This window comes from Cervus elaphus, chromosome 29 (genome assembly GCF_910594005.1).
Source record: "Cervus elaphus chromosome 29, mCerEla1.1, whole genome shotgun sequence".
NCBI classification, from domain to species: Eukaryota; Metazoa; Chordata; class Mammalia; order Artiodactyla; family Cervidae; genus Cervus; species Cervus elaphus.
The window spans coordinates 11,486,073-11,513,985 of NC_057843.1; the positions used below are offsets into that span (position 1 = coordinate 11,486,073).

At 39.0% G+C, this 27,913-nt stretch overlaps 1 protein-coding gene across 1 annotated transcript; it reads right to left on the reverse strand.

Moving 5' to 3' along the window:
- ESCO2 (establishment of sister chromatid cohesion N-acetyltransferase 2) lies at nucleotides 1-27,256 on the reverse strand. Its single transcript, XM_043891294.1, has 11 exons — nucleotides 26,310-27,256; nucleotides 24,818-24,878; nucleotides 23,247-24,072; nucleotides 20,880-20,973; nucleotides 17,816-17,873; nucleotides 14,749-14,875; nucleotides 13,491-13,622; nucleotides 12,340-12,429; nucleotides 11,514-11,657; nucleotides 4,067-4,242; nucleotides 1-1,270 (listed from the first exon to the last, which is right to left on the reverse strand). The coding sequence occupies exons 1-11, from the start codon at nucleotides 26,608-26,610 to the stop codon at nucleotides 1,138-1,140; spliced, it is 2,142 nt and encodes a 713-aa protein (XP_043747229.1). The 5' UTR covers nucleotides 26,611-27,256; the 3' UTR covers nucleotides 1-1,137.
- Between the last annotated feature and the right edge of the window lie 657 nt (nucleotides 27,257-27,913).

Consider the following 27,913-nt stretch of genomic DNA (forward strand, 5'->3'; position numbering starts at 1 on the left):
TAATACAGAAAAGAATTTTAATTGATTCATCATAAAGGCATTGAGCAAAATAATGTTAATAAAAGTTTTCAAATAAAATATTTCAGACAATTTTTAAATACAGCAGTACAGAAACTAGCATTAAAATGTTTGGAAAATTTACACACATTTTAACACTTTCACAGTCTTTTTAGAACCCAAACTTTTAAATTTTAGAACTACTAACTTAAAGGCAAATAGAAGAATGTAGAGGAACAGATTCTATAGAGTTACGACCTGGACACTACTTCCCTAGAGTCTTACTGCCAGAGTGAAGCTACATGACTTTATAATAATAAAAAAAGCTGAATTTCTCAAAGTAAGTATCCATGAATTATATTAGAAAAATGTATCCATATTTAGGTATATTTACATAAAGTCATCATGTTCTGTGGCCCATCAGCCTAGATATATTTATTAACCTTGGTTCTGTTAGTATAGATTTAAAATCTAACCATATGAATCATTTAATCCAACTGGGTATTGTTTTGTTAGACACCAATCACTAGTAATAAGTTCACTAAAGAAAAGTAGCACAAACACCAAAAATTAATGAAATGACAATAGTGCAATTACAAAGTTTAATTTTAATTAAATCTGAAGTGTGCCTTCTGAATAATGATTTTTAAAATGAAAAAATATTTAGCTATAAATTCTGTTCTATACAAAAGGACATTATTCCTTACATCTTTCCCTGGTACAAATTGGAAATTCAAAATACTTTAACTACACTCAAACTGAGTTGCTACAGCCAAGTACCTATAAAATGAGAATTTTGTATGTGAAATCAGGAGTTACTTTTAAAAAATGGGGATGGAAATTTGCCTATCTTTAAACTTTCTGATCAGGCATGAAGTAATTCTGGCCTCAAAGTGTACTTTATAAATAACTGGTCAAATTTCTGTGAAAAACCAATGTTCTTACATAGAAGAGAAATAATTTTCCAGCTATAGCTACAAAGTTTCATAATTAAGGATTCAGAGTGCTAGTCAGTATACATTAAAGATTTTCCCTTTCTTTGTATCCCTAGATAATTGCTATTTGTTAAATAGTTTGTATTTATGATAACGGGCTGTCAGAACTCATTCACACATAACTGTTCTATAGTTGAAATTGGTCTCAGCTATTAAAATTGTATACAAGGAAATTAGGTGTGTTGCAGTACTTGGTTGCAAATAACTTGCCATCTGGTGTTGGGTCAGAGAATGCTATTTCATCAGTCCTGAGAAAATAGCCAAACATGAAGCAGTTCCTAAAAACAGAGGAAAAGACAATTTAACAATGGAACCAACTTTAAAGTTTGATTAAACATGAGCACAATATTTTAAAGCAATCTAGTTAAAAAAACTTCAATCTCTTTGTTTTTCAGTCACTAAGTCGTGTCCAACTTCTTTGCGATCCCATGGACTGTAGCCCTCCACGCTCCTCTGTCCATGGGATTTGCCAGGCAATCCTGAAGTGGGTTCCCATTTCCTACTCCAGGGGATCTTCCTGACCCAGGTATCGAACTCCTGTCTTCTGCATTGGCAGGAATGGGCTTTTTGTTTTTGTTTTTTTTAAAAACCATTGAGTCACCTGGGAAGCCCCTCAATCTTTTAAAATATTCTTAGTTAAAATCATTTTATTGAGTGGTAAAATGACTCAATGTCTTAAATTTTAGGGGGTGGAAGTTTAATGGTATCATTTCACAGGTGAGAAAACTAAGGCCCATAATAAGTTCTGCTGAGAGGCAAAGAGAACCATACAAACCATCCAGTTGACTGTAGGTGATCTGTGGTAATAAGCTACTGATATGAAATAATATTGCTAACTAAAAGCCACAGATAATTACAATAAAAAACAATAATTTTAACCAATAATTATCTTCCTTTCAACCACATCACACATTCAGAGCTTCTTAAGAAGGCAAAACCTAATTTTGCCTTTTGACTACATTTTGACTGCATTTTGACTACAACTCTCCTTGCTCCAGCTCAACTGGGATTAAAAGCAATAAAGTGAAATAGCTGAAATGATTCAACAAAACTGAGGGATAGTCTATGAAATAACCGGCCTTAGTCTTCAAATTCATCAAAGTCCTAAAAGACAAAGAAAGGCTAAGTAACTTACAAGTTAAGGAAGATGAAAACTAAAGAGATATTATGACTAAAAGCAATATGTAATCCTGAAGAGGAAAAAAAAAATGCTACGAAGGGCATTTGAGACAAATAACAAAACTGAAATATGGACTATACATTAGATATTAAATATCCCAAATTTGGTAACTGAGCTGTTCTTATGTAAGACAATATACTTGAACATACTCAAGTACTAAGGGGGTAAAGAGGCATATTATATGTAACTTACTTTAAAATAATTCAGGAAGAAAATAAAAAAGAATCTGGACAAAGATATTGAGGGTGTTCTTTTTACTATTCTTCCTATTCTTTCATATGTGAAATTACTTCAAAATAAAAAAGAATTGGATTCAATGAGAAGTAAAGGTATCAGCTTCAAGTACACTTACTATATAATTGAATAAAAAGTGTATTGCTATATATACTAGACTCCAAAGCAAAATACTGATTAAGCAGTTGTCTTTGTCTTCATGAATGGTATGAGCTACTCAAAGAGTATTATTAGATCTGTGGCTTTGAGTCCTAACTCTCCTTTTACTAGCTCCACCAGTGTAATCTGTACTAATAATCCTATCTGAGCCTCAGCTGCTTCTGATGCAAAACAATTAGGAATAATACTGTTCACTTGTGAGGACTTAAAACATACATTGCCTGTAGAGAGAGGATTAGGCTCCTCATATACAGGAGAGCTGCCAATTATGTTACCTGTATCTCCAACCCAAATGTGTGAGAAGATATGTTCTCAAATGATTGTTTTATATTTCTCCTTTGCAACTTGATTTTTATCACTGCTTACAATCTATTGCCTTAGTATTCAAAGTATTACCTACATACCAGCAACATTCAGCATCAGTCAAGAGCTTGTTAGAAATGCAGCATCTCAGGCCCACCCCAATCTACTGAATCACGCCTGCATTTGAGCAAGATCCCCAAGTTGTTCATGGGCACTTTCACATTAGAGAAGCACTGGACTACTGCCTGGTAGAACCAGGTTAAATACTGGTATTCTCCATGGCCTTCCCTGGTGGCTCAGATGGTAAAGAATGTTCTGCAATGCAGGATACCTGGGTTTGATCCCTGGGTCAGGAAGATCCCCTGGAGAAGGGAATGGCTAACCCACTCCAGTATTCTTGCCTGGAGAATCCCATGGACAGAGGAGTCTGGCGGGCTATAGTCCATGGGGTCGCTAAGAGTCAGACAAAACTGAGTGGCTAACATGCACACACACATCCTCCATACCAAATTTATGTATCTCAATAAAAAATAAAGAAAATGGAGGTTATTTCACAATTAACTACAAATAAAATCTTCATAGACACCAACTTTTCTCACTGCTCCCCTTTGTAAGGTATGTGTGGGTTAGAGTTCTCTTATATATGTTAGATATACTAGACTTTTACTAATTAGATAAATGATTTGTAAATAACTATTCTCTGGGTTGTCTGCTAATTCACTTTTATATTTAGTTACATTTGTGTTACAGTAAGTCTCTGTTAATCATCTAGTCACACATCAATAAACATACAATTTCTACAATTCTTTTTTAAACCTCTATTTTGTTTTTACAGGTTATATTTATTTAATTTTACATCTGTTGAATCTAATAAAAAGTTGGGCTTGTATTTTCCATTTGTTTGCCTTCTTTTTCTCTTTCATTTCCTAGCAATTTATCTTTATCTTATTAATGTGTTGGTCTATAAACAAATCCAGTCTTTGACTACAGGTAGTTTGAAAAGCACTGGTCTAGAACATTTCACACTTGGAATACTGTGTGCAAAACTGAGGACACCTAGTATTTTTTTTTTCAGTGTCAGCATTGCGTTAGCCTGACTTTGGTAGTGTTAACACAGACCAACGTCACCCCCTCTGGCTCAGGAGCCAGGGAAGCTTCTGGGAGCGCTCACCTGGGTCTAGCCAATTTCACTTCTTACCTGAGCGTGTCTACCAGTCGGCGCGCAATGCGCTTTCTCCTTTTAAGTCTGAAGACCCAGATTCTACTTATCCCACACACTGCAGGTTCTGGAACATCTGAACATTGCCAAGCCCTCTGACATTCTTTAGAGCTTGGGGTTTCTGGGCCAGTTGGTTCAGACATGACACGGAAGGCCTGCGATGATGCACAGAGGCATTAGAGCTAATGGTACAGCTGAGTTCACATTTCTTTTAAAACAAAACTTATGTATCTAAAATGAATCTTTTTTTTTTTTTTCTAAAATGAATCTTATTCCACCTTCACAAAAATGTTTAGTTCTTTGCTATTTCTTGAATTCTTGCCCAATTATATTCACTTAATGCAGAAAAATGATAGTGGTGTTGAGATATTCCCACATTATACCAATTATACACCAATTGGTGTATTATACCAATGTGAAACTCCCTTCTTTTGTTGATTTAAAAAAATGATAAAATTCAGGCTCTTAATAAAGCACATAAGCTTCTCTCATTCTTTCCATCCTAAAGTGTATATATGATATCCTAAAAAAAAAACACTAAAGGTTTTTGCATATAAACTATGAAATTGGTGTTTTAAGTTTTTTCTAATTCTTATTTTGAAATAATTGTAGATTCAGAGGAAGCTGACAAATGGTACAGAGAGGATGTGTATCCTTCACCCTATTTCCCCCAATGGTTACATCTTCCCTAATTGTAGTACAATACCAAAACTGAGAAATTAACATGGGAACAACGTGGGTGGGACAGTTCTGTGACAATTCATCATATCTGAATACTGATTTAACCATAACTACAATAAAGATACAAAGCTACTGCATTATCATGAAGCTCTTCCTCTTGCCACCTCTCTATAATCACACCCATTTTCTCCCCTCCACCATTGCTAAGGTGTGTAACAACAATCTGTTCTCTATCTCTAAAATTCTGATATTTTGAGGATATCATATAAATGGACTCATACAGCATGTGATCTTTTGAGAATGGCTCTTTTTCACTCAGCAATATGCTCTTGATAACCTGTCCAAGTTGTTGCATATATCAACAATTTGTTCTTTTTATTGCCAAGTAATATTCCACTGTATGGATATACCAGTGTGTTTAATTACTCACTTACTGAAGAACACTTTGGTTGTTTCCAGCTTTTGGCTATTACAAATAAAGCTGCTATAAGCATTCAGCTATGGGTTTTTGTGTAGACATAAGTTTTCATTTCTGGAATAAATGCCCAGGACTATGATTGCTGAGTCATATGGTAAATGTATGATTAATTTTTTAAGAAACTGCCGAGCTGTCCCCAGAGTGGCTGTGCTATTTTACATTCCCTCAAACAAAGAGTGAAAAAACCTCCTTTCCCTGCACCCACACCAGCATTTGCTATCGTCACTGTTTTACACTGTAGTTGTTCTTAGGTGCATGTGAAGCTTTAACTTCCATCAAGAACACTTTGCTTCTGAAATGAGAATGAGTAAGGGTACATGTACAAGTCAGTTGGCTATACATATCTTCCTCAACTTACAGTTACATCCTAATAAACATAGGTGATAAGCTGAAAACACTGTACATTGAAAAGAAGTGCATTTAATACACCTAACCTGCGAAACCTCATTGTTTAGCCTAGCTTACCTTAAATATGCTAAGAATACTTACATTAGACTACAGTTTGGAACAATCATCCAGCACAAAGCCTAATTTATAATAGACTGCTGGAACTTCCCTGGTGGTCCAGTGTCTGAGACTCTGAGCTCCCAATGTAAGGGCCCGGGTCGGATCCCTGGTCAGGGAACTAGATCCCACATGCTGCAACTGAGAGTTCACAGGCTGCACTAAAGATCCCTCATGCTGCAACTAAGAGCTGGCACAGCCAAATAAATAAAAATCAAATCGATAATACAAGGGGAAAAAAAAGCGCTGAATATCTCATGTAATTTACTGGATACTGTACGAAAAATGAAAAACAAAAAGGCTGTATGTAGAGAACGGTTGTTAAATATACTGTTTATTTATACTTGTGATCGCCTAGTAGACTAGAGCTGCCATTCTCTGCTGCTGCCCAGCATCACAAAAGTGCATACGGCTAGCCCAGGAAAATATGAAAACTTGAAGCAGTTTCTGCTGAATGCCTATGGGTTCACACCATTGCAGAGTTGAAAAGTTGTAAATCAGAGACAATCTGTATTGCCTATTATTACTACATAAACAGTGCACTTAAGATCAAAGAAAGAAAAGGCCAAATTGATTACTTTTACAGAAGTAACAAATAAAACCAACTGCTTTTCTTTCTCCACTCATATGAAGGGGGAACAGGGAAAAGGGAGGCACTATAAAAATGAGTAAGACCAATTTATGCTAGCATCATTTCAAGATGTCTTAAAACAATTAAGTATTTTTAAAAGTAAAGGGACCTAAGTGTATGATATTATAAAGTCAGGTTAAAAGAACACATTTGAGCTATAATTCTCTCTAGCTTAAGACTACCCTGTAAGCTCCTTGAAGGGCAAAAATTATTATCTCTATTTGAGAACAAGGGCTGGCAAACTTCTTCTGTATGGGACCAAACTGTAAATACTTTAGGCTCTTTGGGCCATGTGGGCTCTGCTGCACCTACTGAACCCTGCCACTGTTGCACTGAAACCAACCACAGATAATATGAAGACAAATGAGCATGGCTCTGGGCCAATAAAGCTTTATTTACAAAAAAGAGGAAGACCACACTTAGCCCATGGGTTATTATTTGCTAACTCCTCTGCCAGAACACTGTTAATTAGTATCCAAAGCAGATTCTAATCACAGGACAAGTAACAACCACTTTCCAATTTTCTGTTGATGGGTGGGGCTGTGTTCTCTCCCTGTTATTTGACCTGAGACCAAACTACTGTGGAGGTAATAAAGATAATGGCGACCCTTCAAAAGGACCCGGGCACGCACTGCTGCACTCAGGGCCCCCAGCTGCAGGAGACCACCACCAACGCACGCCTCTGCCGGAGACTCCTGAACACTCACAGGCAGCTCTGGGTCAGTCTCTTACGGGATCACCGCTCCTTTACCCTGGATCCTGGTGCGCACAAGGTTTTGTGCAAACAATAGTCTGTTTACCCAGTCCTGTTTAAGTTCTGTAATCAAATCCCACTGGTCTCCAAAGTCAAAATCCCTGGGGCTTCTCATTCCCTTTGCCAGATCCCCAGGTAGGGAAATCTGCTGTGGGTCCTAGAACTTTAACGGTGCGAGAATTTCTTTGGTGTAATTGTTCTGCAGTTCGCGGGGCGTCGGCTCAGCGGCTCTATGGTGGGGTTAATGGCGACCTCCTTCAAGAGGGCTTATGCCACAGGCTGTGTGACCCAGGTCTGCTGCACGCAGAGCCCCTTGCCCCTGTGGCAAGCCCCTGCTGACCCGTACCTCCACAGGAGACACTCAAACACTCAAGGGCAGGTCTGGCTCGGTCTCTGTGGGGTCTCTGGGTCCTGGTGCACACAAAGTTTTGTTTGAGCCCTCATAGTGTCTCCGGTCAGTATGGGGTTTGTTTCTAAACACAATTTCACCCCTCCCACCGTCTTGCTGGGGCTTCTCCTTTGCCCTTGGACATGGGGTATCCTTTTTTGGTGGGATCCAAAATTCTCCTGTCGATGGTTGTTCAGCAGCGAGTTGTAATTCGGGAGTTCTCGTGGAGATAAGGGCACGTCCTTCTACTCTGCCATCTTTACTAAGCATGGCCCCACCCATCAGAACAGGCCCCAGTTTGCCAACAGTCAGACTCTCCTGTCAGAAAGCTTCCAAAAGTCTCTTATCCTTATCCATCAGAGGGCAGACAGAATGAAAACCACAATCAAAGAAAATGAATCAAACTGATCACATGGACCACAGCCTTGTCTAACCCAATGAAACTATGAGCTATGCCATGTAGGGCTACCCAAGATGGACGGGTCATGGTGGAGGGTCCTGACAAAACATGGTCCACTGGAGAAGGGAATGGCAAACCACTTCAGCATTCCTGCCTTGAAAAACCCATGAACAGCATGAAAAGGCAAAAAGATAGGACAATGAAAGATATGATACTGAACTCCCCAGGTTGGTAAGTGCCCAATATGCTACTAGAGAAGAGTGGAGAAATAACTCCAAAAAGAATGAAGAGACAGAGCCAAAGCGAAAACAACACCCAGCTGTGGATGTGACTGGTGATGGAAGTAAAGTCCGATGCTGTAAAGAGCAATATTGCATAGGAACCTGGAATGTTAGCTCCATGAATCAAGGTAAATTGGAAATGGTCAAACAGGAGATGGCAAGAGTGAACATCAACATTTTAGGAATCAGTGAACTAAAATGGACTGGAATGGGAGAATTTAATTCAGATGACCATTATATCTACTACTATATAGGGACAGGGAGGCCTGGCATGCTGCGGTTCACGGGGTCGCAAAGAGTTGGACACGACTGAGTGACTGAACTGACTGAGTGATTACTGATGGGCAAGAATCCCTTATAAGAAATGGAGTAGCCCTCATAGTCAACAAAAGAGTCTGAAATGCAGCATTTGGGTACAATCTCAAAAACAACAGAATGAACTCTATTCGTTTTCGAGGCAAACCATTCAATATCACCGTAATCCAAGTCTATGCCCCAACCAGTAATGCTGAAGAAGCTGAACAGTTCTATGAAGACCTACAAGGCCTTCTAGAACTAACACCCCAAAAAGATGTCCTTTTCATCACAGGGGACTGGAATGCAAAAGTAGGAAGTCAAGAGCTACCTGGAGTAACAGGCAAATTTGGCCTTGAAGTACAAAATGAAGCAGGGTACAGGCTAACAGAGTTTTGCCAAGAGAACGCACTGCTCAAAGCAAACACCCTGTTCCAACAACACAAGAGAAGACTCTACACGTGGACATCACCAGATGGTCCATACTGAAATCAGATTGATTATATTCTTTGCAGCCCAAAATGGAAAAGCTCTATACAGTCAGCAAAAACAAGACCGGGAGCTGACTGTGGCTCAGATCATGCGCTCCTTATTGCCAAATTCAGACTTAAATTGAGGAAAGTAGGGAAAACCACTAGACCATTCAGGTATGACCTAAATCAAATCCCTTACGATTATACAGTGGGAGTGACAAATAGATTCAAGAGATTACATCTGAAAAACAGAGTGCCGAAAGAACTATGGATGGAGGTTCATGACATTGTATAGGAGGCAGTGATCAAGACCATCCCCAAGAAAAAGAAATGCAAAAAGATAAAATGGTTGTCTGAGGAGGCTTTAAAAATAGTTGGAAAAAGAAGAGATGCTAAAAGCAAGGGAGAAAAGGAAAGATATACACATTTGAATGCTGTTCCAAAGAACAGCAAGGAGAGATAAGAAAGCCTTCCTCAGTGATCAATGTAAAGAAATAGAGAAAAGCAATACAATGAGAAAGACTAGAGATCTCTTCAAGAAAATTAAGAGATACCAAGGGAACACTGCATGCAAAGATGGGCACAATAAAGGACAGAAATGGTATGGACCTAACAGAAGCAGAAGATATTAAGAAGAGGTGGCAAGAATACACAGAACTATTAAAAAAAGATCTCATGACCCCAGATAACCATGATGGTGTGATCACTCACCTAGAGCCAGACATCCTGGAATGTGAAGTCAAGTGGGTCTTAGGAAGCATCACTATGAACAAGGCTAGTGGAGATGGAATCCCAGGTGAGCTATTTCAAATCCTAAATGATGATGCTGTGAAAGTGCTGAACTCAATATGCCAGCAAATCTGGAAAACTCAGCAGTGGCCACAGGACTGGAAAAGGTCAGTTTTCATTCCAATCCCAAAGAAAGGCAATGCCAAAGAATGTTCACATTATTGCACAATTGCACTCACCTCACACACTAGCAAAGTAATGCTCAAAATCCTTTAAGCCAGGCTTCAACAGTACATGAACCATAAAATTCCAGATGGTTAAGCTGGATTTAGAAAAGGCAGAGGAACCAGAGATCAAATTGTCAACATCTGCTGGATCACAGAAAAAGCAAGAGTTCCAGAAAAACATCGGCTGCTGCTTTATTGACTATGCCAAAGTGTTTGACTGTGTGGATCACAACAAATTGTGGAAAATTCTTCAAGAGATGGGAATACCAGACCACCTAACCTGTTCCTGAGAAATCTGTATGCAGGTCGAGATGCAACAGTTAGAACTGGACATGGAACAACAGACTGGTTCCAAATTGGGAAAGGAATATGTCAAGGCTGTATATCGTCACCCTGCTTATTTAACTTCTATGTAGAGTACATCATGCAAAATGCTGGGCTGGATGAAACACAAGCTGGGATCAAGATTGCCGGGAGAAATATCAATAACCTCAGATACGGAGATGAAACCACCCTATGGCAGAAAGCAGGGAAGAACTAAAGAACCTCTTGATAAAAGTGAAAGAGGAGAGTGAAAAACCTGGGTTAAAACTCAACATTCAGAAAACAAGATCATGGCAACCAGTCTCATCACTTCATGGCAAAAAGATGAGGAAGAGGAAACAATGGAAACAGTGGCAGACTTTTATTTTGGGGGGCTCCAAAAATCACTGCAGATGGTGACTGCAGCCATGAAATTAAAAGATGCTTGCTCCTTGGAAGAAAAGTTATGGCCAACCTAGACAGCATATTAAAAAGCAAAGACATTACTTTTCCAGCAAAGGTCCATCTAGTCAAAGCTATGGTTCTTCCAGAGGTCATATATGGATGTGAGAGTTGGACTATGTAGAAAGCTGAGTGCTGAAGAATTGATGCTTTTGAACTGTGGTGTTAGAGGAGACTCTTGAGAGTCCCCTGGACTGCAAGGAGATCAAACCATTTAATCCTAAAGGAAATCAGTCCTGAATATTCATTGGAAGGACTGATGTTGAAGCTGAAACTCCAATACTTTGGCCACCTGATGGGAAGAACTGACTCACTGGAAAAGACCCTGATGCTGGGAAAGATTGAAGGTAGGAGAAAGGGATGACAGAGGATGAGATGGTTGCATGGCATCACCAACTCAACGGACATGAGTTTGAGCAAGCTCCGGGAGTTGGTGATGGACAGGGAAGCCTGGCAGGGAAGCCAGTCCAGGAGGTCACAAAGAGTCAGACACAACTGAGCGACTGAACTGAACAACCATTTTGCCAAATATATTAACCTGCATTAAGTCACATGTTCAATAACTGAGCTTGTTTAAAATACTATACTTTATAGTCCAAGTATATAAAAGACTATATGAGCTTAAGACTGACTAATCCTGATTATATAAGGCAAAATACCAGACACAATAGAAATAAATGACTTCAGTTATCCAGATGGTCAAGGGTATTTTAGAAGGAAAAAGATCATTAATGGTAGCTTCTTAAATGCTTGAGACTTCTCCTGACTACTTCATTTTGCTCAAAAGTTACTCCAGTAATTTGTAAGACAGCATACCATACCTGTTTGATGGGCTCTGCAATTAAACACCCAACTACTTTCTTTTCATCAGAGATAAACAGCAAGGTTTTGGTTTTGTTTGGATATTTGGGAACAACTTGCTGGAAGCCCAATTCATTATCAACAAGTTCCTGGACATCTTCAACCTAATAATGTCAAAAACCAAAAGAGATGAATTTGTTTTTTAAAATATAACAAAATATATATATATATTTACACACACAAAAGTATGCTTATCAGTTTAACCTCTTTTGTCTCTATTTCTTAAATTTTCACAACCCCCAAATTATTCCACTACTGAGGCATGGTTCTGCCACTTTAGAAACAGGGTTTTAAGAAAGTATTTTAAAGATCATTTTCAGCACCCTTGAGCCGAACAGGGAGTAGGAAGATTCTGTTTCAGCGTTATCCCTTGTCCACTGGGGCGAAACATCCAGCCCAAGAAACAAAGGCAATACCAACCTAAGAATTAGATTCGGGAGCCATTGATTTCTCAACCTTATAAGTTTAGTTTATTTTTCACAAATGGAAGATGTAGGCAAGCAATACACTATGGACTCTTATCTGTTTTCTTTAATCTCTTCTTGACACACCTTCACTTGTTTGGTAATTGTAAGTTTAATTTTGTATGAACTACTTTGAAAGTCATCCTAACACCTGTACCAATGTACAGTGATTATATATAAGCAAAGGTGTTTTATATAATACTTCAATATAGGTCGATTTTTTGGTGGAGAATGGGGAGAGTAGAAGGAAAACAAAGACTGAAAAACTAATATTGTAAAGCAACTATACTTCAATTTAAAAAGAAAAACTACTGTCTCATACCTTTCTGATAGCATAACTCGGATCACGTGGCAGGACCAACACAATTTTCCCATCCCAAAACTCAGCTACAACACGTTCTTTTTTCCAGGCCTGTCAAAGAGGGGGAAAAAATCACATTTTGATCTAAAGTGGAAAAATAAATAAATAATGTGGTCTGGAGAAGACAAAAAAGATGAATAAATGAATGATATAAAAAAGATAAAATTCAACTACATGAATGTGGTAAGGGAAATAAAAGATGACTGAAACAAAGCTCCTGCCCTCAAGGGGCTGACATACTGTTGGGAGACACGTAAACAATCTATTGTAAAAGAAAGTGAAAGTTGCTCAGTCATGTCTAACTCTTTGCGAGCCCGTAGTCCATGGAATTCTCTAGGCCAGAATACTGGAGTGGGCAGCCTTTCCTTTCCCCAGGGGATCTTCCTAACCCGGGGATCAAACCCAGGTCTCCTGCATTGCAGGCTGATTCTTTACCAGCTGAGCCACAAGGGAAGCTCATTACAAAATAAGGCGAAGTCAAGTAAGAGCCCTTTGTAGGAATACAGAAAAAACCCCACAAATTAGGAGTATGAAAGTGGGGGAGGGGCAGGATAAGAAGAATTTTAATAAATCAGGCTAAAAGTATTAAGAAGGCATGAACTACAGCAATAAAAACATGAAAAACAGAGATGCATTTGAGTAGCAGGTGCAATCATAAAGATAAGGCCAACAACAGGCTGTATTTGAACTTGGAAGGTATTTCATGAAGGTGCTTCATGAAGAGCAAAGAAATACCCTGGAGGAGTCAAAGAAAGCTGTTTTTCTGAGGTTATCTAGAAAGAAGAAACTGGAGTGAGGAAAGGGGAAACTCCTCAAGTCTTTGAGTTTTCTACCTTGACTGCTCAGTTCTGCTCCAAAAGCTAGAGGTAAGGATGCAGGGTGTTCATTCAACCAAGAGCAGTAACTTCTCTTATATTAGCACATGAAGTTTGAAATGGCGTATCTATTAAAACTAAAGTACCATCAGTCTCAAATATTAAACACACAACAAAATTACAGATGATAAAATATTTCTGCATATGTAAATCTTTCTATATTTAGGCAAAAAGAATGTGTCTTTTAAAGCAGTTTCACTTTTAGAACAAACGGAAACCTTTTTTTTTTATACTTACTGTATATTTGATTCCTTCCACAAATCGGTGGTGATGCTGAACATGCTGCAGTTCATCCTCAGGGCTGGAAGCAGCGTAGATCATGCCACAGGACTTACACATGGTGGCTCCGAAATGTTTCTGACCTGCATCCTACAGTTGGAAGAGAAAAAATAGCCCATCTAAACACATCACAGACAGCTCTGCATTTAGTAAATTTGTCCATTCATTCAAATTTGTCCTTATTTTTCTTTTATGCTGGTACAGGTGAAACATAAATGAAAGTTTGGTTACTCTTTCTCTCTACCCACCAACAAAACAGAATGAGAAGAGCCTAACATGCCATCATGATAATAGAAGTGAAACTGCCTCTTTGAATGGACAGCAGAAAAAAAACACACCAAGATTTTTTAGCTGGACCCATAGTTCTAAGAAGGAATAAGATGAAATCATAAATATTATAGCTAAGATGAAAAATGGAACATCCTTATTAAGCTCTTATATGAGAGGCCTAAAAAAGCCTTATTTCAAAGAAGCAGGGCAAAATTTTAGGACTTATACATTCATTAGATAGCATTTTTTCCTTAAATGGTTAGGAAAAATTAATTTTAATTAAATATTAATAAAATTAAATATTAAAATTCTTTTCTGCAAGAGCTGATAAAAAGTAAGTATAATACATAGTAAAAGTTTAAGAAAAGCATAGATAAATTAATGAATATAGAGAATTCAGGGACATTCAATGTCAAGGCTCATTAATTCCTATTCTATCTTACAAGGCATTGCTTAAGGCTACTGAAAACACCAAATTTTGAACTATATAGGTGTTTGCAAATTTTTTGCCAAGGGCCAGATAGTAAACATTTTAGGCTTTGCAGGCCACACATATTCCTCTCCTTTTTTCACCAACCTTTTAAGAATATAAACGCTACTTTAGCTCAAAGGCCATGGTCCAACTTTGGCCCACAGGTGTCATCTGCCAAACCCAGGTCTAATGCAGTGTAGCTCTTCTCATTTAGTCTTTTACAGGCTGACTACAATCTTCCTGATTTGGAGACAACTCGCTCATCAGCACTCTCCTAAACTGCCAGCGCTCCCCAACACCATCGGTTCACAAACATTCTTGACTAGTTTTAAATGCTGCCACAACAGCAAAGGTAGCATTTACAAACTCAGAACATCTATAACTCCTGGTAACTAGGCTAAGACCACACGTCAGACTTCAGGTTCTATATGTGAGACCCACATACAGGAGAAGCTTTGTTTTAAATTTACTCACAATGATGAGCTGGTCTTTTGTTTCTTTGTTTGAATCCTTCGTATTAGTACTCTTCTGTACGTTGATTTGTTTTAAGAAGTTAGTAGATGTGGTGGATCCCACAGAAGACTGTTCTTCAACTAGAGATCTTGAAATAGAAAGGTGGTGTTATTTAATAATTTTAACACGTTTGATAAATTATAATGAAAAGAAAACATATGTATGTAACATTTGCAGAGGACTTTGCAATTTTTAGTGCTTTCTATCGGCAATAACTTGATGAAGTAATAGGGCTAGAAACAATTAGAAGCCCGAGGCCCACTCAGACAGGATCGGTAGTCGACTCAAGGTAAAGTAACTAGGGAAGAATGATGGAAAGATTCAAATTCTTGTCTTCTAACTCTAAGTTCAAAGGATTTCATCTACAGTATCAGATGCATATAGGTTTCCCAGGTGGCTCAGAGGTAAAGAATCCACCTGCTAAGCAGAAGATGCAGGTTTGATCCCTGGGTCAGGAAGATCCTCTGAAGGAAATGGCAACCCACTCCAGTATTGCCTGGGAAATCCCATGGACAGAGGAGCCTGGTGGGCTATAGTTCATGGGGTCACAAAGCATCAGACATGACTTAGTGACTAAACAACAACAAATCAGATGCATATACATAGGATTTCTTCATAAGTTGATGTCACCTTTAAAAATTAATCTTTTCTTGCTTTTAAAATTTTAAGACAATATTTACCCATGCAGGCATAAAGAAATTCATGGAATGCCACAGCAAATAAGTATACTCTAATACTGGATCTCACAGACCCACAGGAAGTCAGTCACCAGCAACCAGCATATTATGATCCAACAACGTTTTACTGAGGCATGGGGCAGTGAGTGAGGCTAATACACGGCTAAAGCAGCATCCTACTATTCTCAAATTCTTATACACAAAAAAAATTTAGCTGGATAGATGTTGAGGCAATCTTTTTCCTTTAGGAGACAATGCTGGGGCTGGCTTATAGAGGTTGCAAACTGGAGCCCATAGGCCAAATTTAGCTAGCAGATATTTTGATTGGCTCACATAGAGTTTGGATTAGCTACCAATGTTTTAAAACCTAGAGATTTCACTTAAAAATGTGTATTTCCAATATTGCAAGAGACACCCGAAGATCATTAGACCTGTTTCATCAAGGAATCTAAAAGTTGGAGCTACTGGCACAGGCTCTTTTAGATGGGGTGTGCTTCTCCAATTGGCTGCAGTCTCTGTAGGTCTCCCAAGGATCAAAGAAATAGAAATCTTTAGAGAGTAGTGGCGGGAGGGGGGTGGGGGGGACAAGTACCCAAAGCAAGAAGTTCAAATAGAAACTCACACTGATAAATAAAAAAACACTGGAAAAATACCCTATGTAATACTTTATGCTAACCCAATCTGTCCTCTTATCATCTGACTAGAAAATGGCTTTTATAATGACTTGACAAACCTATGGTGAGAAATATATTTCACATCATGACCAATACAGATACACATACATAACTGGTCACTAAATATACTATGTGAGAGATGTATTATTCCATTAAGAAAAAATGCTAGATGTGATGCCCTTAAATTTTTATTGATGTGACAAACTATCAATACTAATAATGCCAATAATATAAAAAACACTTGTCTAAGTCACTGACTCCTCTATACCTTATACAACCTTTGCTAAGTAACTCAGCACTTCCCATCCTTGCAGGCATTTTTACTTCTAGCCTAGCAATGTTAACACTTTATTATACACATTTGTTTAAATGTCTGTCCTCTTCTAACCATGACTTCCTTGACAGCAGAACCATGTTGTACTTATCTTCACATCTCTAAAATTCAGTGTAGTTCAATACCACATGGTATTCTATAAATGTTCGCCAAATGTAAGAGTACAAACCCAGACAATCTGTGATCTACCTAAAGTAAAAGTCAGATTAAACCACAGAAACTTTTTGGGTCCTACCTAATGAGAAAATTTCAAATGATTCAACCAACAGTTTCCTAACATCTCCCTATGCTAGGTTAGTTTACACACTGTTAGCTAATTGTGATAGGTTTTGATCCTCAATAAACAGAAGACAGATGAGAAAAAGGAAAGGTGAAAGAAATTAGGAATACGGTCTTTGAAGGGGAAAAACTACCCACCCAACCAATCTCCAAGACAATTCAGGATGAGAGCAGGAAAACTTTACTAGGAAGTACTCTGCTCAGTATCTTCAGATGTTTATCATCAAACAGGGAAAAAAGAAACAAAGCTGCTTAGTGAGCAGCTCCCTAGAGAAGGAAATTGTAACCCACTCCAGGATTCTTGCCTGGAGAATCCCATGGACAGAGGAGCCTGTGGGCTATAGCCCATACGGTCGCAAAGAGTCGGTCACAACTGAAGTGACTTAACACACTGCTTAGCGAGATGCTCAAAATGTAAGAAACTTCGTCCTCAGAGCTTTTTTGTGTATACTCATAAGCACCCATGCCTCCCCCAGTTCCAGTTTTAGTTTCGAGCAGGATAGTGTGTAGCTTCTGAGTTGCTGCAAGTTACTTACTCCTCTGGCCAGTCTCCTCATCTGTAAAATGGGGTAATGATGGTATCCACACCATGACATGCCCGAGTGCCCATTAAACATGAACTATTATCAGTATGTTATCACACAGAGGAGGCAATACAGCCTAATGGGCTTTGATTAAATATGGATTCTAGTCCTGGCTTTGTCACCAAAGAGCTGTGCAACTGTGGCTGAATTACTAAGTTTTCTCCGTTGCAAAGGGTAATAACAATATCAAGCTTCTGGGTTGTTGCGGGGATAAGTGAAATAGTGAATATAAATTATTATGGGTCAGGTATTACACAAAAATGGAAGAAATTACTATTATTCCGGCCCATAAAGGTCTTTTCCTTTCTTAATGCTTCAAGTTCCTATGAAGTTTCTATGAGAGGGTCTGATTTCATCTCCTGTTCTAAATGTCTCAATGGGGAAGAGAAAAATGTTCTCCAAGTTAAATAGTATAAGAAAAAAAGAGACCCAGTGGACTCATAATTAAACCTTGAACATTAAAATAAGAGCAACCCTTACCTTTTTGTGTTGACTGAACACATAGTGAAGATGGGATAGACACTGGACTCAGGAGAAACTGGCAAGGGAAAAAAGTGAACAATAATTTGTATCACAGAATAAACTTAAAGCTTTAAAGCATAAGATTTTAAAGATTAATAAAACCAAAATACTCACAATACTTGATTTCAAGACTTAACACTAATTAAGAGAGTATGGTATTGACAAACAGATCAATGGAACAAAATAGAGCCCCAAAACACCCACCACCCATGCACGTACAGTCAATTGATTTTTCAATGGCAAAAAGATAGCTATCAAATTACGCTGGAACAATTTGACATCCATATACAAAATCAATGACAACACTCACATAAAAATTAATTCAAAATGGATCACAGATCTAAATGCAAAATGTAAAACTATAAAACTTCTAGAAGAAAATTCCACATGAACTTGGGTTTCATAGTAAGTTTTTACATACAACACCAAAAGTGCTCCAGGAGCAATAACCACATCAAGTCCAGAACCTGGTTTCCAAATAATATTCCCCAACAGAAGAGACCATGGTTCCTTGGAGAAATGGCTGAGTCTAGGACTAGGTTAGGGAAAGTGCAAGATGAGCCTATAGCCTTTTGTAGTGCCAGAAAGTAATAAGGAAGTGCTCAAAAAGCAAAAGAAGGGGACATGTCAAAGAGAACTGACCCAATGGTCAAAGCTAGAACAATGTGAATGACACACTAAATCATGTAGTATTAGATTTTAACCCCAAATATAAAATATTCATGAGTACATACTGGTGAATATTCAGGAGTCTATTTATTTATTTAAAAAATGAGTAAATAAATGGGAGAGAAGAGATAACTCTTCCTAACAGAAGGATTCCAAATAATATATGTGAAAATTTCCCCTTCCAAGAGATGAAGCTTAATCCCCATCCCTCCCTGAAAGGGTAAACTAAGACTTAATGACTTAGTTCCAAAGAACAGAGTTTGGCAAAGGAAAAAGGGTAACTTTTACAGTGGAGAAATTGGGCAAACCTGACCAACCAAGTGATAGAGGTAAGTTAACATCTATAATGTCACGTGGACATTGCACCCAAAGTGGTGAGAATGGCATTCTCCTCAGTGTCATTCTTCCTCCAAACTCATAACCCCGGTCTAATGATGAGAAAAACATCAGACAAACCCAGGTGCAGGAACATCCTATAAGATATCTGGCTAGTACTCCTCAAGGTCATGAAAACAAAGAAAAGACTGAGAAAATGTCACAGACAAGAGGAGACTATGGAGACACGGCAACTAAATACAATGTGATCCCTAGGCTGGGTCCTACAACAAAAAGGGGATGTTAATGAAAAAACCAGTCGATTCCAGATACAGCCTAGAGCTTATTTAATCGTAATACACCAGTGATTAGTTTCTTTGTTTTGACAAAAGTACAATAGTAGTATAAGATGGTAACACCACCTTACCTGTCTCTGAGAAACCTGTATACAGGTCAAGAAGCAACAGTTAGAACAGGACATGGAACAAAGGACTTATTCAAAATGGGAAAGGAGTATGACAAGGCTGTGTACTGTCACCCTGCTTATTTAACTTCTATGCAGAGTACATCATGTAAAATGCTGGGCTGGATGAATCACAAGCTGGAATCAAGACTGCCAGGAGAAATATCAACAACCTCAGATATGCAGATACTACCACTCCAATGGCAGAAAGTATAGAGGAAGAAACGAACCTCTTGATGAGGGTCAAAGGGGAGAGTGAAAAAGCTGACTTAACACTCAACATTCAAAAATTAAGATCACGGCATCTGGTCCCATCACCTCAGGGCAAATAAAAAGAGGAAAAAGTGGAAGCAGTGACAGATGTTATTTTCTTGGACTCCAAAATCACTACAGATGATGACTGCAGCCATGAAATTAAGACACTTGCTCCTTGGAAGGAAAGATATGATGAAACTAGACAGTGGATTAAAAAGCAGAGACATCACTTTGCCAACAAAGATCTGTATGGTTAAAAATATTGTTTTTCCAGTAGTCATGTATGAATGTAAGAGTTGGACCATGAAGGCTGAGCACTGAAGAATTGATGCTTTCGAAGACTCTTGAGAGTCCTTATGATTGCAAAGGGATCAAACCAGTCAATCCTAAAGTAAATCAACCCTGAATATTCATTGGAAGGACTGATGCTGAAGCTCCAATACTTTGGCCACCTGATGCAAAGAACAGACTCAGTGGAAAATAAGACCCTGATGCTGGGAAAGGTTGAGGACAGGAGGAGAAGGGGAGACAGAGGATGAGATGGTTGGATGGCATCACTGACTCAATGGACATGAGTTTGAGCAAACTCCAGGAGACAGTGAAAGAAAGGGAAGCCTGGAGTGCTGCAGTCCATGGGGTCCCAAAAGAGTTGGACATGACTTAGTGACTGAACAACAACAATAGAGTAAATGGGGTTAAGACATGTACTCTTTGTACTATCCTTACAACTTCTCTGTAAATCTAAAATCACTACAAAATGAAAAGCTTATTTAAAAAAAAACGAAAAGAAGTGGGAGTTCCCTGGTGGTCCAGTGGTTACAATTCAGTGCTTTCATTGCCATGTTCATTCCCTGGGTCCAACCTCTTACTTGAAAGATCTCTTCCCTAGATCACAATTAATCACTGGCAGACCCAGACAAAACCCAAGACTCCTGATGCCAAATCCAGTGACCTCTTATGGCTTAGTGAATTCTGCTTACAATTGGGCTTTGATCACAGATATATATATTTTTCACTCCCTCCTATCATTTGGGGTAAAAGGGTAGGTATAATGAGAACACTCGGCTCTAGATAGCTTAAGTAACTGGGCCATATCTCACAGACCAATTAATCAGAGTATTTTGTCTTAAGTTCTCACATAAGTTCTCCTTGTCTCCTCCTCAACAGTGTTACCAAGAGCAACACAAACATACAAAGTCATGGATACTGAATATTTTAAAAAGCCAAAATAGTATTGTATATACTTTCATATTGACACATGTAATGAAGCATTATTACAAGAAAAAAACTCATTTTGAGAAGAAAAGTTCTCTTACTTACCTGCCTTGTTCTCACTGAAAGACTCCTCTGAAGGACAACTCTTATTTTCATTAGTTTTACACTCCCTTGAAGAAATGACTCCATCTGATGCATCCTGAAAATGAGTAAAATTAAAGAAACCTATAATTCTTAATCTTCGCACATTTAGTCAATGCATCCCAAGAGATCTGTTTCTAAAACAAAATATGTAGCTTATCATGAATTACATTTCATAATGACTTTAAATCCTCAATTTTCAGTCTGTTTTAAGGAAAATTTCCTCTATATTTACTAAATGTAATATTTTTAAAAGATAGAGTGTGCATATTTAAGTTTATAATTTGTCATCCTGTCAAAAATGAATTATTTCCTGATAAAGATGACAGAATGAAAATCATAGAACATCCCATCTACAAAAATAAATTGAACAACAGAAAAATCAGTAAAAATGCCAAAAAATCTCCCTAGGAGCCACCAAACTGAAAATAACCAACCCTTTGTCACAAGCTTTAAAAACAGGGAGCAAAAGAGAGAAAAACATTCTGGAGTAGTTGGAGAGGCTTCTAACTCCCACTTTTTGGATAGTAGCAGGGAGGTGGGAAAAACAAAGTAGACACACTTGTGATAAATTTCAGTAAACACTACTTATTTGATGAGACTTAAGAGAACATACAGCTTGGGGGAAAAGGAAAAAACTTTTGATTAAAGAAGAACTCCTATTCAAGATCATAACTATCTCCGAAGAAGTAGGGACAAGTCATCAGTTTGCCATTTCTCAAGGCTCCACAGAGCTGGGAAAAGGTTATGCACTCTCTAATGAAAACAGCAGTTACCCTTAGCTAAGCTGTACTTAGTTGCTCAGTCGTGTTGGGACTCTTTGCAACTCCATGGTCTGTAGCCTGCCAGGCTCCTCTGTCCCTGGGATTTTCCAGGCAGGAATACTAGAGTGGGTTGCCATGTCATCCTCCGGGGGATCTTCTCAAACCAGGGATCAAATCCATGTCTCTTCTGTCTCCTGCACTAGCAGCCAGGTTCTTTACTGCTAGTGCCACCTGGGAACCCCCTAAAAACACTGACTATCATATAAAAGTTAAGTTTCTCTGGACCACAGTCATGAAGGAACTTAAAGAGCTACCTCAATAATACCAAAACCATAATACCATAAAACCATATTACCAAAAAATGATGGTAGGCTTCATTAAGCCAAAAGAGGGAGGAAAATCCTATTTTTCTACTCTGCCTCAAAATTCTTTATAATGATGATAGTATCTGGCTTCATAAAAGCATTCCTCCAGAATAAACAAAATTTTGTTCCTGTATGACAGTAATCTCCGGGAACAAAGTATCAGGCTACCACTTGACAGGTCTCGGCTCCTCATTTCCTTCCACTAAATCAATGTATGGAAACATACCTAGATCAGACCAGTTTTGTTGCTAATTTTACTTACACTGTAAACATTTAAGTTTGCAGTTCCCACTGGCAATGTTTCTTCCTGTCTATCTAAAGTATTGCCTGGTGCACTGGGAAGTCCCAGAGGAATCGGGTGGAGAGGGAGGTGGGAGGGGGGATCGGGATTGGGAATACATGTAAATCCATGGAAAAAAAAAAAACAAACCTAAAAAAACCTAAAAAAAAAAAAATAAAAAAATAAAGTATTGCCAAGTATATTGCTAAATGGAACATGTTCTTGCTTGCCTAAGCCATAAGAGCAATTCTACTAATTCTTTATATTGTTTCTGACAAAAAAAAACACAACTATATCTTGATAGGGGTTTGGGTTACATGCTATGTGAGTTTATCAAAATTCAGACTATATATCTGTACAATTCACTGTATATAGATACATGTCAATTTAAAAAAATACGGGGCACAGCTCAGGCTAAAATTAATTCTCAATCCATCAAAATAAGTGTGTGTGTATTGGGGGGGGGGTCCCTCTGCATTTCTACCTATTCATCTTCTTATTAGCCTTCTCCATGTCTATTTCATAATGAAGAGACAGTCTTATTAAAATGACATGATGATTTCTCTGCAACATTTCTTTCTTTTCCGAGCTTCATTTTAAGGGACTAGCTACACACACACACACCTACCTACATACATACATACAGATACGGTTTTCCCTGGTAGCTCAGTTAGTAAAGAATCTGCCTGCAATGCAGGAGACAGGGGTTCGATCCCTGGGTTGGGAAGATTCCTTGGAGAAGGAAATGGCAACCCACTCTAGTATTCTTGCCTGGGAAATACCATGGATGGAAGAGCCTGGCAGGCTACAGTCCATGGGGTCACAAGAGTCAGACACGACTTAGCGACTAAACCACCACCACCACCACTACCATATACAGAGAAAGCCAACTTAGTTTTAGAAGCTGTATGTTTCCCTTTACCTTTATTAATTTCTCTTCACTTTTACTTCTTTCACTCAACAGCTCAATGTTCAGTTCTTTTTCTACTAACACACACTTTGGCGCTTGCCTTTTCTCAAATCTTCTTTCATTGACAGTCTCTCCATCAGACTCTTCAATAACTTCTGATTTATTTTTCTGGGTGAGTCCCAGTAATGGCTTATCTTCCAGGGATGATTTTCTCAATGAGGGCTTTTTCTTACTAACAAAAAAAGCTGCTCCACCCTGGAGAGTAGCTTGTGGTTTGACCTTCTGGCTTAGAACTCGAGGAGCATTCAGATTATTTTCAGCTGAGTAACAATTATTCTCCATAGCTGGCTTATAGGTCACTCGGTTCTGCTTGGAATTTTTAGAATTCTTTGATACAGGCTTGATACATTTATATCCTGCTTGACACTTAGCAGTCAAACTCTTCTGTGGTTTTTTGTTCACTTTCTTGGAGCAGACTGGTTTTCCTTGCATTTTTTCTGTCATATAGGAATACGATTTATCCTCAATATTTGTTTTTAGACCAATGGATCTACTCTCTTTTATCAGCTTTCTCTCCAATGGATTGAGGTACCACTTATCTTTGTTGTAAAAGGATACAGCAGACACAGCAGATTTAAATGGTGAACCTTGATTTGCAGATGGCAATCTATTTTTAGTCGTTTTGAGTGGACTTGAAATCAAATGGCCCTGTTGAGAGCAATGAATCTTTCCTTCATTTTTAATAGTGGTTTGGCAAATGTGCTTTTTATTAGGTGATGGAAATACATTTTCAGTGAAGTCCAAAACTAATTTCTTTGATGGAATTTCTGATAATGGGCTATGAAAAGAAACACAGTCCATTGAGTTATTTTGCTTCAGTTTTTATGTCAATTTACTACTAAGCAATAAACAACTTCACCTGGAAGGCATATTAAAAATATATCTCCAAAAGCATCTATCTACATACACTATTAGATTAGCAGTTGGAATTCTCAAATTCTGTCTACGAAGTATTTGAGTATTTTTCAAAACTAAGACCCTGATAATGTTTGTGAAAACATTTTACAAAGAAGCTTTGAGATATGTGTGTGTGTGTGTATGTGTGTTTTAAAACCTATTTCTAAGTTTTGGCCATATACTCTGAAGCAAGTTCCCTAAAATGATTAACTATACACAATAAACTGACCACTTAGGGCCTGTAATTTATATCTCTGGTATAACATACACAGAGTACACAGCTTTCTAGGATCGCTGTGTATAATAGGATGAGCACCTATTATATGCAAAACAGTATGCTAAATATTACATAAGAGAGCAGAAAGAAGCAAGGTAATAAAAGATCTGACACACATTTCCAAGCCATAGATAACAGCCCTTTTTCTGATTCCCTCCAAAGGCACTAAAGAATTAATTATAAAAGCGTAAATAGTATTTCCAGACTAGAATTAGAATATAAAGTATTAATGTAACTACAAGGAGTAGGTAAATGAAAGAATGGAAATATTTAGACATAGGAGAGAGAAGATAAAAAAAATTTAAGACGGTAGATTTTTTTAAGAATTCCCACTCAGGATGAGACTTACGTGTCATGGTTCAAAGAGCACTGCTTCCTTTTTGTTGGCGTTAAAGCTGACATCCTAACTCCTAAAAGCAACAGAATATAATAACCAAATAAATCCAATGTGTATAAAAATCGCTATATCAAAACTTCGATTTATAATACTGAAAAAGTTCTCAGATGGGTGATGGTTTATTAAGATTAAAAAAAAGGGTTTTTTAAAAAAGCAAATTACTTTGATAAAGTATGAAGGTAAAAAAAAAAGAAAATTTAAAAACACTACCTCACAGGGGGGGGCTTTAAAAAAAAAAAAACAAAAAAACACTACCTCACAAAGAAAGTGAAGTCACTCAGTCGTGTCCAACTCTTGGCGACCCCATGGACTGTAGCCTATCAGGTTCCTCCATCCATGTGATTTTAGAGGTAAGAATACTGGAGTGGGTTGCCATTTCCTTCTCCAGGAGCTCTTCCCGACCCAGGGATTGAATCCGGGTCTCCCGCATGGTAGGCAGACGCTTTACCGTCTCAGCCACCAGGGAAGCTGCCCCCCGCCCAACCCCCTCCCCTCCAACCTCCAACCCCCACCCCCCACTAATTGAGCAGAGACAGTACAATTTAAATTAAGCAGGAACAGTACAAATTTCAAGCTGGAAAATGGTCCTACCAAAGAGGAAGGATTTTACCCCATTTCAGGACACACTTTCCCGACTTCAACAGCCTGATGAATTCATCTCAAGTTTAATCACTCTATATCCTGGGCAGCTGTCCTTCCCGTAACCTTCACCACCCGCTTCCCCCCAAATCCCAACAGCTCTCCTGCTGTTAGATGCTCTTGCCCTAGGCTTCCAATCCACCCTGCACTGCCTTGGTATCCATTTTGCGTATTTTCTCGTCTTTGGCTTGACGGTCTTTCCCTACAGCCTGCAGGTACAATGAAGGCAGAAACCACCTATAACTTTTTCATCAAAAGCCAGCAAGAAAACGGGGAAGCATAATTCTCTCCCATTTTATTAGCTGAGGAGCCGCTTCTTTTCTTATTTACAAAATACTCTGACCTCCTAAGGCTGTGAGTAATAAACACAATCACGCATGTTAACTCTCGAGCAGATGGTATGTTGCTCAATAAATTTTCCCTTCCCCTTCCTCTCGGATCAAGTGTATTTTTAATACACAAGCATAACTTTCAAGTTAAACAGAAAGACCTGAGTCTCTGGAAATTCGTGCTGAGCTGCAGCTTTAAAAACCTTTCTGAGGCTGAATGAGGAAAGACAGGAGAGAAAAGCGACCCTGTCCCCACACGCTGTCAGGGCAAAAAGGCGAGAAAACTCAGCGTCAGAAAGATGGAAACCCGGAGACCTGGAAGCGCGGACACCAGGTCGCTAGCTCTGGTCTCCAGCTTAGAATGCGCCAAACACAGAGCAAAAGCTCTCCTTTTTTGACATTCACCCCCACGTTCCACAGAACCTCCTGGTCTCCTGATTCTTCCAGATCTCGCCTCGGCCCCAGAAAGCACTTACCTGGTAGCACCTCAGACAGACGACCTCTCCTCAGCCGAGCCCTTAGTCCCCCACTGTATTCAAATTCTCGCGCGCCAGTCCAGGCGGAAACCGCTGCGTTCCGATTCGCCGCTTCCCAGCGTGTCCAAGGGCAGGCTCGACGATTGGTTGTGCACCAGCGCTTGCCCCGCCTCGCAGGAGGCGGTCTCCAAGAGTCTCCCGCCCTTGCAAGGCTGAAACCTCTCCCCTGGTGGAAACCACGTCTTCCAGAACCCCTTGCGGCAGCGCCGGGCTCCTTTCTGGAGGCCTTACCTAGGTGCATTCTGGGAGTTATAGTTTTCTGCAGAACGACGGCGTTCTCTGTTACTCGATATATTGAGGTCACTTGCTGTTTTTTTTTTTTTTTAATAGCAGCGTAAGAGTCTCAAGTTATTTTTGACATTTGGCGCTATAATGTTGGTGATCTGGTCGCTAAGTCGTATCCGACTCTTGCGACTCGATGGACTGTCGCCTGCCAGGCTTCTCTGTCCATGGGATTTTCCAGGCAAGAATACTGGAGTGGGTTGCCATTTCCTTCTCCAGGGGATCTTCCCGACCCAGGAATCCAACCTAGGTCTCCCTCATTGCAGGCAGATTCTTTACCGACTGAGGTACTGTTACTCTTTTTTCCTAGAGATGTTAGGTGAAGCAATCTTTTTTTCAAGTTAAATAAAAAATTAAATCACGGCAGTAACATCTACGTGCCAGGCATTCATGCACGTTTTAGTGTTTTATTTCACTCACCACAGTCTACGGGATATGTACCATCATTCCCATTTTATAGAAAATAAAACTGAGGGCCTGAAAACAATTACTTTTCATAGGACAGTGTAGATTCTTGCTTTGGAAAGCCCAAAAGTTCCTAAAGCACTTGTTTGTTATTCAGTTCAGTTCAGTCGCTCAGTCGTGTCCGACTCTTTGCGACCCCATGAATCACAGCACACCAGGCCTCCATGTCCATCACCAACTCCCGGAGTTTACTCAAACTCATGGCCATCAAGCTGGTGATGCCATCCAGCCATCTCAGCCTCTGTCATTCCCTTCTCCTCCTGCCCCCAATCCCTCCCAGCATCAGGGTCTTTTCCAACTAGTCAACTCTTCGCATGAGGTGGCCAAAGTATTGGAGTTTCAGCTTCAGCATCAGTCCTTCCAATGAACACCCAGGACTTATCTCCTCCAGGATGGACTGGTTGGATCTCCTTGCAGTTCAAGGGACTCTCAAGAGTCTTCTCCAGCACCACAGTTCAAAAGCATCAATTTTTCAGCGCTCAGCTTTCTTCACAGTCCAACTCTCACATCCATACATGACCACTGGAAAAACCATAGCCTTGACTAGACAGACCTTTGTTGGCAAAGTAATGTCTCTGCTTTTTAATATGCTATCTAGGTTGGTCATCACTTTCCTTCCAAGGAGTAAGCGTCTTTTAATTTCATGGCTGCAGTCACCATCTGCAGTGATTTCGGAGCCCAAAAAAATAAAATCTGACACTGTTTCCACTGTCTCCCCATCTATTTCCCATGAGGTGATGGGACAAGATGCCATGACCTTAGTTTTCTGAATGTTAAGGTTTAAGCTAACTTTTTCA

Coding starts and splice junctions, on each gene's coding strand:
- ESCO2 (XM_043891294.1), bottom strand. CDS start 26,610: ATGCACCTAGGTAAGGCCTCCAGAAAGGAGCCCGGCGCTGCCGCAAGG. Junction 11,658..12,339: donor CGAGTTATGCTATCAGAAAG/GTATGAGACAGT, acceptor TGACATTATTAG/GTTGAAGATGTCCAGGAACT. Junction 4,243..11,513: donor TTGCAGAGCCCATCAAACAG/GTATGGTATGCT, acceptor GCATCATCGCAG/GCCTTCCGTGTCATGTCTGA.